The 13,377-nt window shown below is 37.0% G+C and overlaps 1 protein-coding gene across 9 annotated transcripts in view; it reads right to left on the reverse strand.

Moving 5' to 3' along the window:
* LOC107693642 (C-Jun-amino-terminal kinase-interacting protein 4) overlaps window positions 1–13,377 on the reverse strand; it is a 56,968-nt gene that overhangs the window by 24,404 nt on the left and 19,187 nt on the right. For 4 of the 9 annotated variants that reach the window (XM_016493096.1, XM_016493095.1, XM_016493099.1 and 1 more), the window contains 2 exons: window positions 9,600–9,750; window positions 613–772 (listed from right to left, as the gene is read on the reverse strand). In XM_016493096.1, the coding sequence (XP_016348582.1) occupies window positions 613–772; window positions 9,600–9,750 (311 nt within the window). Of the gene's footprint in view, window positions 1–612; window positions 773–2,283; window positions 2,368–7,049; window positions 7,199–9,599; window positions 9,751–13,377 lie in introns of those variants that run through there. The other 5 variants (XM_016493101.1, XM_016493097.1, XM_016493103.1 and 2 more) reach the window with 5 other exon arrangements.

Here is a 13,377-nt window from a genome sequence, read left to right on the forward strand (position 1 = left end):
GCTGGAAGTGGTAAAGCATATGCATTACAAAATAAGAGTCCTGTGTATAGGTATATGGTGTATAGTGTAGCCAAAATACCAATAATATCCAGAAATAATAATTTTTATGCATAATGCGTGACTTTTAATTATAAACAACCTCGAAATGCACCAGGACTCTTATTTTGTAATGCATATGCTTTACCACTTCCAGCTGCTCTTTCAAACAGATAAACCATGCACTTATCTACAACATACTACAATAGAAACACCATGAAGTGTAAACACTGTAAATCATAAGCAATCTGGAATAAATGTGCTCTTAAAGACCAATCCTCTAGAATGCGCAACAGCTCCATGTTTTATCTTTTAATTCAAATTAAGCTTTTTGAAGTTTAATAATCACATTAGGCCGCATTGCAATTTTTTGCGCCCAAATTTAAGACCGCTTAAATGATAATGAAGACTTTTGTTATACCATTTATGATTTTTAAAGACTTTATAGCCTTACATTTGATCAAACTGAATTGAAGACATTTGAAGATTTAAGGACCCCTTGAAACCCTGAGTGAAACATGCAGCGAAAGCAGAGCATTACAAACTGCATTTGGACTCTGAGACATTAGGAGTCACCTGTAGACGGCGTCTCTGATGCCACAGCGATGTTCTTCCTGCTGTCTGGTTTAGCTCTCCTGGAGTCCAGGTTTCTGCTCAAACCCTGCGGCGTGTCCACCGATGCAGACATGGCTGTGCTGGATTTGGACTCTCTTCTACCGGCACCAGAAAGCTCATCCTGAAAACAACCCCAGGTGTGAAGCATGAAGCATTACCGGCGGCATGAGCGATAAACTTCGCACTGGAGTCATATGAAGCATTTATGAATAAACAGTCATGGACCGCACATATGTGCTAAATGAGACTGGGCACCGTCCACATTAATCATGAAGAATAACACATTAAATATCATCACCTCATGCTCTGCACACCATGCTACTGAAATCTTGTATGCTTGTAAATCTTGTATTTGATAATGGACTTTTAAGTAATCAAACAATCCCAGATCATACTAAATAGCAGAGAAAAACTCTTCACTTACAGCACATGCACACCACTGTTCAAAAGTTTGGGGTGAGATTTTTTGTTTTAAGAAATTAATACTTTTATTCATCAAGGATGCATTAAATTTAACAAAAGTGCCAGTAGAGACATTTATAATGTGACAAAAGATTTCTATTTCAAATCAATGCTGTTCTTCTGAACTTTCTATTCATCTGTGAATCCTGAAAAATAAAATGCATCACAGTTTCCACAAAAATATTGTGCAGCACGACTGTTTTCAGCATTGATAATAATCAGAAATGTTTCTAATAATCAGCATATTAGAATGATTTCTGAAGATCATGTGACACTGAAGACTGGAGTAATGATGCTGAAAATACAGCTGCGCATCACAGAAATACATTACAGTTTAACATATAATCACATAGAAAACATGTATTTTAAATTGTAATAATATTTCACAATTTTTACTGTATTTTTGATCAAATAAATGCAGCCTTGCTGAGCAGAAGAGACTTTTTTCAAAATCATTTAAAAAAATCTTACCGACCCCAAACTTTTGAACAGCAGTGTATCTAGAGATGATCAGAGGAAAAATCAAGCAATGAACAAAACGTGATTTTTAGTCTCCACTTTGTACATTGAGCTTTTAACAATATAAATAATTAGTGAAAGTACAGAAACTAAGCGGGGGGGGGGGGGACACTGACCCACAAAACAAACATGATTTAGTGCTATCTTAACAATAAACAAACTTGAAGAAATATTCCAGGTTATTATGCACTACAGTTCACTGGTAATTTTTTTTTCAATACAATGAATAGGGAATGAAGCTTTTTTAAAAAACAGAACTTTCAAGCTTCATAAAGCATTTAATAAAAGTATCGTAAAGACCTCATACACGGTTGCTATTTTGAGAAGTTAGAAGTTGAAAATAACCGGGAATATTATTTTGACTACACTTGCAACTGAAACTGCAAGCAATAACATCAACCACACAGATGCTGACAGCAACCACAACTACAGTTTAACTCCGACACCACCAGAGGCACTGACTGCATTCGTGAGCGATGGCTTTGGTGCTCACTCCTATGTGAGTTGGCCTAGATGTTGTTTATATGTTAGTATGTGGTTGCAGACAGCAGTGTGTGGATGCACTGGAGACGAGCCAAACACAGCACACTACACACTGCACTGCACTGCGGCTGCTGTGGAGATTACAGCAGGACTAGCAGACGGGACTACCTTACTGGAGTCGCTCCACTGGGTCTCCAAATTCTCCTGTGAACTCTTACCATCCCCTCTCCCGAGGGATTCATTCGCCTCCAGCTGCCCAGAGAGAAACGTACAGTAAGCAACATTGCACTGCCCCCTTTTTTCTGTTTATCACACACTCTGCCAGGTGGCTGATGGGAACTGCATTGCCATTATGTAAAAAGAAAATCAGGCCAGTCCTTCCCAAAAAGCATCAGGAGTCCGCTTGTCAAATCCAGATTAAGCTGTAACTACAGTAAAATTAACTGTAGGCCAGGATTACACATAATCTGTCTTTCATGGTCGATCAACGCATGGCAGACACTTTCTTTGTGTATTTTTATGGTGCACTTTTTAATGGAGCCAGATTGAACTAAAGCTTTAAAACCAGATGCTAATGTCAAACCAGAAACTCACTGGCAGATTACCAAGACATTTTCTTCCTTATAATGACAGAACAATGACAGTACACAACACAATAAAACAAGGTTCATGCACTGCAAAAAAGACATTTTGACTTCAAAGACCATTTTTTTGGCCACTGTAATAAAAACTTTTGTGATACCTTAATATCAAACCAGGCTCACTTGAAAAAACGTGCATGGGTTCTGCAAAATTATATCACGGTGCTACTTTTGATTATACGTTTGGCTACACTTTCAAAGTGAAATGTCCAGTGACATTTCAAAGCGCATTTTGTTTTATCCAAAACAGATGAATGTGAATCTGGCAATGTTTTATTACGTTGGATGTTGTACATATCGTGGCATTTCACAAATGAAGTGGCGCTAAAAGGTTAACCACGTTTGAAATGAACGTAACACCGACACTAACAAAATAACAAAAGCAAACGTGAGATTAAAACACATGTGCTGAAGCAACCATGTCATTTTATCTTGCTTCTACAAGTCTCTGAGCTCTTTTATCATGACTGGTGTTTGACGGACTCGTACCCGAGCGCTTCACATCACAAGTGCAATGCTGCACCGGGTGCGCTACCGAGCAAGTTTACATCAGAAAAGACACACATATGGAGCTGCTTATGAGATGCAAACATCAAAATGTATTAGTTTACAAATCATGCACTATGGTAAAAGTGTTTTGAACTCATAACATAGTATTGTGCAAGAAACCAGGCAAAAATAAGTCTTCATTAATCGACAATCTGCCTCTATAATCATAATCTGTGTGAAAAGGGATAAAAGTTGTTGGCGTTTTACTGCCACTAGTGTTCATTTCAGCTGGAAACTGCAGTGAATTGTATGTTTAGGTAAATTTTTTTGTACAATCAGCCTGAATGCTCACATGCTCTGAATGTCTTTCTCTATTAACACAGAACATCAGAAGAAACATAAGTGAAAATCTGAATGTGTTGAAGTTTCTTGCTTCTTTTGTTTGTATACACAGAGGCAAGACAGTATGATGGCATATTGTGAGGCCAGTGCCCTCCGGCTCTTCAGATAATGAGATGTTTTATTAATGTAGCTTTTTTTAAACAGCACTACACCTGGTGACCGTGCTCTATAAAAAACCAAAGCTCTCATTAAAATCAATCGGTTATGGAAGTGCAATGAATCCACAGGGACCGATAGCAGGTTTTACACACCTGTTTGGAAAGCACAAACTTCAAAGCGCTCTTTCTTCTCCTTGACATATGCGCACAAGCCAACAAAAGCACAAGTGCGCACACACAAAACCTTGTTTGCAAGATGCTCCCATACTCTCTCGGGTTTCCATGCCAGCATGTGCCCACTTTTTCTCAGCGTGGAGGTTCAGAGCCGTTAAACCTGAGGAGAGGCTGTCAGCAAGTCATGGCCTAGTTTCTCATGTCTCTCAGAAGCAGCAGTGCTGAGACTCTGGGGGATGATATGGAGAGAAATGCAGAGTCACAGAGCACACAAAGGCCTGTCTGTATCAGTCCACAGTGGGAGTCTGAACCCGAGACGACTCACCAGTGGCCTTGATGGGGTCTTATAATGAGAAATCAAATATTCATTGATCTTCTCAAATAACAGAGTTTGATGTACACCTACTGTGACTTTTTTGTATTAAAAAAGGGCTTGAGCTTTCACAAACTTTATGATGCCAGACTGATGAATGCATCAAGTCACGATGAGGTAAATAGGGATGAAGCTGAACAGATAATATTATTCATAAACACCAGAAGAACAAGACAAGTTGCCAAGCGGTTTGAGCCAGCAGTTTCTGTATGTGTGTAGCACCTACAGCTCTGCACCTTCTTGCAAATGAATTGGAAAGAGTGCCTGATGTTCATTTTAACAAAACAAAAAAAATTGTTGTTTGCACACTATATGAAGCTTGTCATATAAAATAAATTTTAAAATAAAAAATAAAATAGTTTTGCCAGACCTTTTAGTCTTGTTCTGTGATAAGTCTTATTGACTGAAATACATGAAGTAATACATTTGTCTGAGTGCAACAATACTTCCTATTTAGCATAAGATTATTTTTTAACAAATCCCCTGATTAGTTCAGCTAATTGTAACACCAAAACCTTCACATAAAAAGATCACTGAGCTCCACACATGGCATGCAGAGGGGGAAAAAAAATAAAAAAACAAAACAAGATATAGTAGCCACGAATTAAGAATTAGTTCCTTTATTATAACTTATTAATTTGCTTCCTGGTTTTAGATAAATAACGCTATAGTGGCATGATTTAACTAAATTAAAATTAGGTAAAAAAATTGTAAAATGTGGCTGCAAATTAATAAGTCAAGAAAACAAATTCTTAATTTGTGGCCACGATATCTATTTTGTTTCCCCACATGTCATGCATGAGGCTCTGTATTTTAAGGGATTGCAGCAACACTTGCAAAGTGGAGAAATAAAAAAGAAGTAAAACTGAAAAGAATAATATATACATTGCCAACGTGTTTCGGCACACAGACCTTCATCAGGGCTAAAAGATTGCAAATACAAAAAACGAATTTAAATACAAAAAGACAAGCTTTAAACTTACAATTAACCAATGGGAAAGTCAGATAAAAAAATGCACCTTGCTGATTTTGTGAAGGTGCACCAGAATACCCATAAAAATGCATGGAGCTCTGTACTTTTCTATGATTAAATCGAAAATTTAAAAAAAAAAGACCTTTTGATTTATTCTCTGATTTAAGTTTGCGGCCATATTGTACTAATTTATTCTCTCAATTTAATTAAATTGTGACCATGATTTAATTGTATTAATACAACATGGCGACAAATTAATTTTAAAATTAATAAAATTTTTCTTCTGCATGTCATGCACAGGGATCTGTACTTTTCTATGACAAAAAAATAAGAAATTAAGTTCTCATATCTTTCGAGATGAAAACAATAGTAAGTAGGTCAAATCATGACAGAAAAAAGCACAGTCAAGAAAACAAGAAATAAATGGAAAATGAGGGAATACAAGGTATGAGAAGTGCATATAAAGTAGAAAAGAATGAAGTCTCCATCCTTGGGAAGAACAGTATGAGATGGTACAGAAGTAAACAAGGATTTCTGATGGTAGAAGTGCTCATCACATACCATCAGACTCCAACAGTGTAAGCTGAAATATGACCGTAATGCTTCAAAAACTCCTGCATCAGGCTCAAGCAACACCCTTGCACTGAGACGTTTCAAGGTCGGGCTGTTCTAGGACGTGAGAGATTGACAATGCCTTCGTTCCTGACAAAATCAATGTGAACCAGGAGAGAGGAGAGGATTCAGATCAGTCCAGTGGATCCGTCGAGATGGGCTTTCCCCACAACTTGCACATCTGTTCCTCAAAATCTTGAAATATTCTTGGTGAGAACTACCCAGTTTGAGTGGTTTGTTTGTCTTGAGTTTTGAGAGGGTTGTGAATGTAAACACGGCAGGAAGAGGTTGTCGGCAAATGATTACTTCATTAACATTAATATGTATGAAGGGGCCTAGTGCATGTATCTCTATGGGAGATGGAAGGTTGATATGGAATCATATGAAAGCTGAATAAATAATCTTTCCATTGATGTATGGTTTGTTAGGATAGAACAATATTTGGCTGAGATACAACTATTTGAAAATCTGGAATCTGAGGGTGCAAAAAAATCTAAATATTGAGAAAATCATCTTTAAAGTTGTTCAAATTAAGTTCTTAGCAATGCAACAATGTATTGTTGGCTATTGCTACAAATATACCCCAGCGACTTAACACTGCTTTTGTGCTGCAGGGTCACATATGTTCGGTGCGGATCCATTCAGAGGGGGAAGCTCTCTCAAAGCAAACTAACGGTGTCGTCATCGCCTTTATTCCCCCAAACCCATGTTCACTTTCTGGGAAGCAGATAACAGCCTGCTCGGATGAGGACATGATCACTCGCTAGTAGGGCTGGGAATTGACACATTTCATTACATATCAATATTTCTAAAAAAGCTCTTTCAACTAAAGCTGTAGACTATACCGGAAACCCAAGTAAAACCCTGTTTTACTATTCTAAGCAACCGTGTCATTTTATCTTGCTTCTACAAGTCTCGTGACCAGTGAAGATTCACACCCCTAGCTATTTTTAAGATGGCAGTACTGACTTAGAGAGATTCCAACTATAAACAAAAAGCATAGAAACTGCAATTTTGGTTAAAATGTAAAGTTGTAAAGATGTATTTGCACAGCAGAAGAATTCATTAGGAAAAAAATGTAGATAGAGAATCGTTTTGGAATCGGATCGTGAAGTGCCTGAAGATTCTCACTCCTCGTAAGTAATTAATCTGTAAACCGGCGCGTTTCTCACCTTGAGGCTGGTGTTGGAGCGAGGGTGGCTGAGATTGTTATATCTCCATGTGTCCGTTCCTGGAGTCTCCACAGCTTCTCTGTGCAGATCAGGGCTCATTACATCACTTCCCGGCAATGAAAAGATACCCAGAGAGACGGGGCACTCCTTCCTAAACACACACACAAAAACATATGACTGAACACTTGTAGGTGTGTGATATTTATTGTCTACAATAATATGATAATTGTTGTTTTAACGATGTGCATGTTGACATTATTGAGTATGCATGAGTATATGCAACAAAAAGAAACGCACATCTTGAGAGTCATTCACAAAAGCATTCTCTACATGATAAAAAGCCTATTAGAATGCAGTCAGAATGCCCCTATAGTTCAAGTTATGAAAGCAAAAATATCCCTGTATGGGTTTTTGTTTTTCAAATTTATAAGATATGAGATTAACCTTTATTTAACCAGGTAAGTCAGTTGAGAACCATTTCTCATTTACAATGACGACCTGGCCAAGAGGCAGCATAAAAAGCAGGTACAATACAATAAAAAACATAATAAAGTTACAAATAACACAATTGTAAACAATAACATATAAAAACAAACAGATAACTAAAAACAAGTACAATGGTCTTGTACTATTGACTGAATTAAATTTTTAAAGGAAGAGAGCGAGATAAATGAACTAAGCTTTAAAGTCTGCTGCAGATGATTCCAATCATATGCAACAGAAAACTGAAAAGAGCAACGACCAAAGGACCAAAGGAGATACGAGTTATATCAAACAAGCAAGAGTGCCGTTTTCCTAAATATTGGCGCGTGAGTGTGATTGCAAATTTTGTATTGATTTTATATGAGTTACTAGTTTAGACACAATAGTCTGTTTTAGTTTCCGGATGCAATACAAAGTTTTGGGTGCGAGAAGTACATGCCTTAGCAAACAGCACTAGCTCCTCTAGGAGAGCAGAGGAGCGTTTGATTGATGGGACTTTTCTTTTGTCTTCTCTGATTGTCTCTCCTCCTGTTGTGGGTTGCCACAGAGCTGCATTGAGAGCCTGAACCTGCTGACTGCACAATCAGAGCGGATCTGCTCACATGAACATGATTCACTCTATTCAGCTGGAACAGTACAGTAAGGAAAGTGTAAAGTACGGTTTGGAAACAAGAACCAGATTTGAGGAAGTGTGGATTCAAATACTACCACAAAAATCTGTGCTCTATCTCTAACGAGGAACAAGCGTCCCAAAAGTCAAGTGGAACTCAATAACATGCGTTAAGTGAAAATAAAAGGGAGTAAATGCATGCATTTAGGCTTGCATGGAAAATCGAAGCTTTATACATCAGATAGAGCTCCATGAATGTACATCAATACTCATGCTGAAGTCAAAACCTTGTGTAATCACACACGTCACGCAGTAAAGGTCCGAAGTTCAACTCGTGAAGAGCTATTACAGCACAAGTAGTTTCTGTTTCAAGTTATTTATAAAAGCAGAACTAGAAGAAATCTTGGCAGAAATCGGTCAAAAGCAACTATTATGATTGTCTGCATTGGAACAAGTCCAGCTGTCTTCAACTAAATCATATAAAAACTAGATGAAAAAGATGCATCTTAGATGGGCTCAGAAGCAAGCACAGTTTCCCTTTTATCAAAACATAAAAGCGAGCGTTTCATTTCTTGCAATGAACCAAAGCAAGCTGCTCTCTGGAGTCAGGATTAGTTGAAACACGCTTTCAAAATTATCAAAATCACGTGCAAAAAAATCTAAATATTGAGAAAATCATCTTTAAAGTTGTTCAAATGAAGTTCTTAGCAATGCATATTACTAATCAAAAATTAAGTTTTGATATATTTACGGTAGGAAATTTATGGAACATGATCTTTACTTAATATCCTAATGATTTTTGGCATAAAAGAAAAATGTATAATTTTGACCCATACAATGTATTGTTGGCTATTGCTACAAATATACCCCAGCGACTTAACACTGCTTTTGTGCTGCAGGGTCACATATGTTCGGTGCGGATCCATTCAGAGGGGGAAGCTCTCTCAAAGCAAACTAACGGTGTCGTCATCGCCTTTATTCCCCCAAACCCATGTTCACTTTCTGGGAAGCAGATAACAGCCTGCTCGGATGAGGACATGATCACTCGCTAGTAGGGCTGGGAATTGACACATTTCATTACATATCAATATTTCTAAAAAAGCTCTTTCAACTAAAGCTGTAGACTATACCGGAAACCCAAGTAAAACCCTGTTTTACTATTCTAAGCAACCGTGTCATTTTATCTTGCTTCTACAAGTCTCGTGACCAGTGAAGATTCACACCCCTAGCTATTTTTAAGATGGCAGTACTGACTTAGAGAGATTCCAACTATAAACAAAAAGCATAGAAACTGCAATTTTGGTTAAAATGTAAAGTTGTAAAGATGTATTTGCACAGCAGAAGAATTCATTAGGAAAAAAATGTAGATAGAGAATCGTTTTGGAATCGGATCGTGAAGTGCCTGAAGATTCTCACTCCTCGTAAGTAATTAATCTGTAAACCGGCGCGTTTCTCACCTTGAGGCTGGTGTTGGAGCGAGGGTGGCTGAGATTGTTATATCTCCATGTGTCCGTTCCTGGAGTCTCCACAGCTTCTCTGTGCAGATCAGGGCTCATTACATCACTTCCCGGCAATGAAAAGATACCCAGAGAGACGGGGCACTCCTTCCTAAACACACACACAAAAACATATGACTGAACACTTGTAGGTGTGTGATATTTATTGTCTACAATAATATGATAATTGTTGTTTTAACGATGTGCATGTTGACATTATTGAGTATGCATGAGTATATGCAACAAAAAGAAACGCACATCTTGAGAGTCATTCACAAAAGCATTCTCTACATGATAAAAAGCCTATTAGAATGCAGTCAGAATGCCCCTATAGTTCAAGTTATGAAAGCAAAAATATCCCTGTATGGGTTTTTGTTTTTCAAATTTATAAGATATGAGATTAACCTTTATTTAACCAGGTAAGTCAGTTGAGAACCATTTCTCATTTACAATGACGACCTGGCCAAGAGGCAGCATAAAAAGCAGGTACAATACAATAAAAAACATAATAAAGTTACAAATAACACAATTGTAAACAATAACATATAAAAACAAACAGATAACTAAAAACAAGTACAATGGTCTTGTACTATTGACTGAATTAAATTTTTAAAGGAAGAGAGCGAGATAAATGAACTAAGCTTTAAAGTCTGCTGCAGATGATTCCAATCATATGCAACAGAAAACTGAAAAGAGCAACGACCAAAGGACCAAAGGAGATACGAGTTATATCAAACAAGCAAGAGTGCCGTTTTCCTAAATATTGGCGCGTGAGTGTGATTGCAAATTTTGTATTAATTTTATATTGAGTTACTAGTTTAGACACAATAGTCTGTTTTAGTCTGCTTTTTTTTTTCAACAAAAATAGTTCCAAGCAAAGCCAGAGCAGGACATTTGTGCATCACAGAGCAACACTGCAGTGTTTCATTCCTGAATTAATCTTTTTGAACGAATCATATGAGTCAATGATTCAATGATCCATTTATAAAGACAGTCACTTGCTTTGTTTCTAAATGAATCAGCCGTTTTGAATGAATCGTTTGAATGAATGATTCAATTAATCACTCATTAAGTCAAGCACTTGCCGCCACCTACTGGTGGTTTTAGTGTTTTATTTATTTATCCATGACAGGCCCAAACCAGCCAAAGCACCAGCACAAAAACACACTCAGTAAAATATACTTTAATTATCGTTATCGAAAAAAAATATTCCAAAAATATCGAGAAACGATTTTGTCAATATCACACACCAATAGACACTTGAGCAAGAAACATTATGGATTACTTCTCACCAATTTCATATCAAGTATTGGATGGAAATGACACCATATTGCCACCGAAACAAGTTTCTAAATTACATTGGCTTATTTTTTATTTTCTCTCTTCTGAAGGAAATGTGAGTGGTGCTTTTTGGCGAAAAACACTATATTAACATACACACCGTATTACCTCCAAATGCACCATTTTACCACCAAAACAAGTTTCTGAGTAACATTGGTTTCACAGCTTTTTTTTTTACATTGCTTTCTGGAGAAAAACTCATTGCCACCATGTTACAATTGGACTGACAACTTTCCCAGAATTATAAGGGGTTTCTAAGGCGTTTGGACTGGTAACTAGGGTGTTGCCAAGTCAAAAAGCCAACTCAAAAGTCGTTATGCTTTTCTGATCCTTATGCATGTCTCAGTACAGGCCTTCTGGATGTTTCCGCCTGCAATACAAAGTTTTGGGTGCGAGAAGTACATGCCTTAGCAAACAGCACTAGCTCCTCTAGGAGAGCAGAGGAGCGTTTGATTGATGGGACTTTTCTTTTGTCTTCTCTGATTGTCTCTCCTCCTGTTGTGGGTTGCCACAGAGCTGCATTGAGAGCCTGAACCTGCTGACTGCACAATCAGAGCGGATCTGCTCACATGAACATGATTCACTCTATTCAGCTGGAACAGTACAGTAAGGAAAGTGTAAAGTACGGTTTGGAAACAAGAACCAGATTTGAGGAAGTGTGGATTCAAATACTACCACAAAAATCTGTGCTCTATCTCTAACGAGGAACAAGCGTCCCAAAAGTCAAGTGGAACTCAATAACATGCGTTAAGTGAAAATAAAAGGGAGTAAATGCATGCATTTAGGCTTGCATGGAAAATCGAAGCTTTATACATCAGATAGAGCTCCATGAATGTACATCAATACTCATGCTGAAGTCAAAACCTTGTGTAATCACACACGTCACGCAGTAAAGGTCCGAAGTTCAACTCGTGAAGAGCTATTACAGCACAAGTAGTTTCTGTTTCAAGTTATTTATAAAAGCAGAACTAGAAGAAATCTTGGCAGAAATCGGTCAAAAGCAACTATTATGATTGTCTGCATTGGAACAAGTCCAGCTGTCTTCAACTAAATCATATAAAAACTAGATGAAAAAGATGCATCTTAGATGGGCTCAGAAGCAAGCACAGTTTCCCTTTTATCAAAACATAAAAGCGAGCGTTTCATTTCTTGCAATGAACCAAAGCAAGCTGCTCTCTGGAGTCAGGATTAGTTGAAACACGCTTTCAAAATTATCAAAATCACTTTCATTACTCAGATTTAATCAATAAATATAATCTACTGGAGTTCTCTGGTTACATTAGAATATATCACACAGTCAGAAACAAGTATTTGTTGATTATTAAATTACATTTTTATCCATTTTTACTCAAATTATATTTATCAGTCTTTTATTCTGGCTCATGATAAGAGGTCTACTGTCAACGTTTCCAGAATTACAGTCAAATAATTGTACAATAAATATTTAGCATAGAAACAATAATGTCTATTTTAGAACCTTTTGTGACACTGTCATAACAACTAAGCACATTTTGACCTCCAAATTGTGTTAATTATGCTAAAATACACTACAGTTCAAATGTTTGTGGTTCGTAAGATTTTTTTGATGAAATACGTCTCTTCTGCTCACAGAGGCTGCATTTATTTGGTCAAAAATACAGTAAAAATTGTGCAATATTATTATAATTTCAAACAGCTGTTTTCTATGTGAATATATATTAAACTGTAATTTATTTCTGTGATGCGCAGCTGTATTTTCAGCATCATTACTCCAGTCTTCAGTGTCACATGATCACTGTCATAACAACTAAGCACATTTTGACCTCCAAATTGTCTTAATTATGCTAACATACACTACAGTTCAAATGTTTGTGGTTCGTAAGATTTTTTTGATGAAATACGTCTCTTCTGCTCACCAAGGCTGCATTTATTTGGTCAAAAATACAGTAAAAATTGTGCAATATTATTATAATAAAAATAAACTGTAATTTATTTTTTGTGATGCGCAGCTGTATTTTCAGCATCATTACTCCAGTCTTCAGTGTCACATGATCTTCAGAAATCATTCTAATTTCAGTGTCACGTGATCTTCAGAAATCATTCTAATATGCTGATTTGCTGCTCGAGAAACATTTCTGATTATCATCAATGTTGAAAACAGATGTGCTGATGAATATTTTTGTGGGAACCGTGATACACTTTATTTTTCAGGATTCACAGATTAACAGAAAGTTAAAAAAATAGCATTTATTTGACATAATTTTTTTGTAACATTATAAATGTCTTTACTGTAAAGTCCGTTTCACATTGAGCGCGATTGCGAAAAAAGCGAGGCGAATCGCCGGCGAACGTTGCTTTCACACCGAGCACGAAACGATTGATCGCCTTCTGCTAATTCACGCCTGCACGCTAGGTGGTG

This window comes from Sinocyclocheilus anshuiensis, unplaced genomic scaffold (assembly GCF_001515605.1).
Source record: "Sinocyclocheilus anshuiensis isolate Anshui unplaced genomic scaffold, SAMN03320099.WGS_v1.1 scaffold546, whole genome shotgun sequence".
NCBI classification, from domain to species: Eukaryota; Metazoa; Chordata; class Actinopteri; order Cypriniformes; family Cyprinidae; genus Sinocyclocheilus; species Sinocyclocheilus anshuiensis.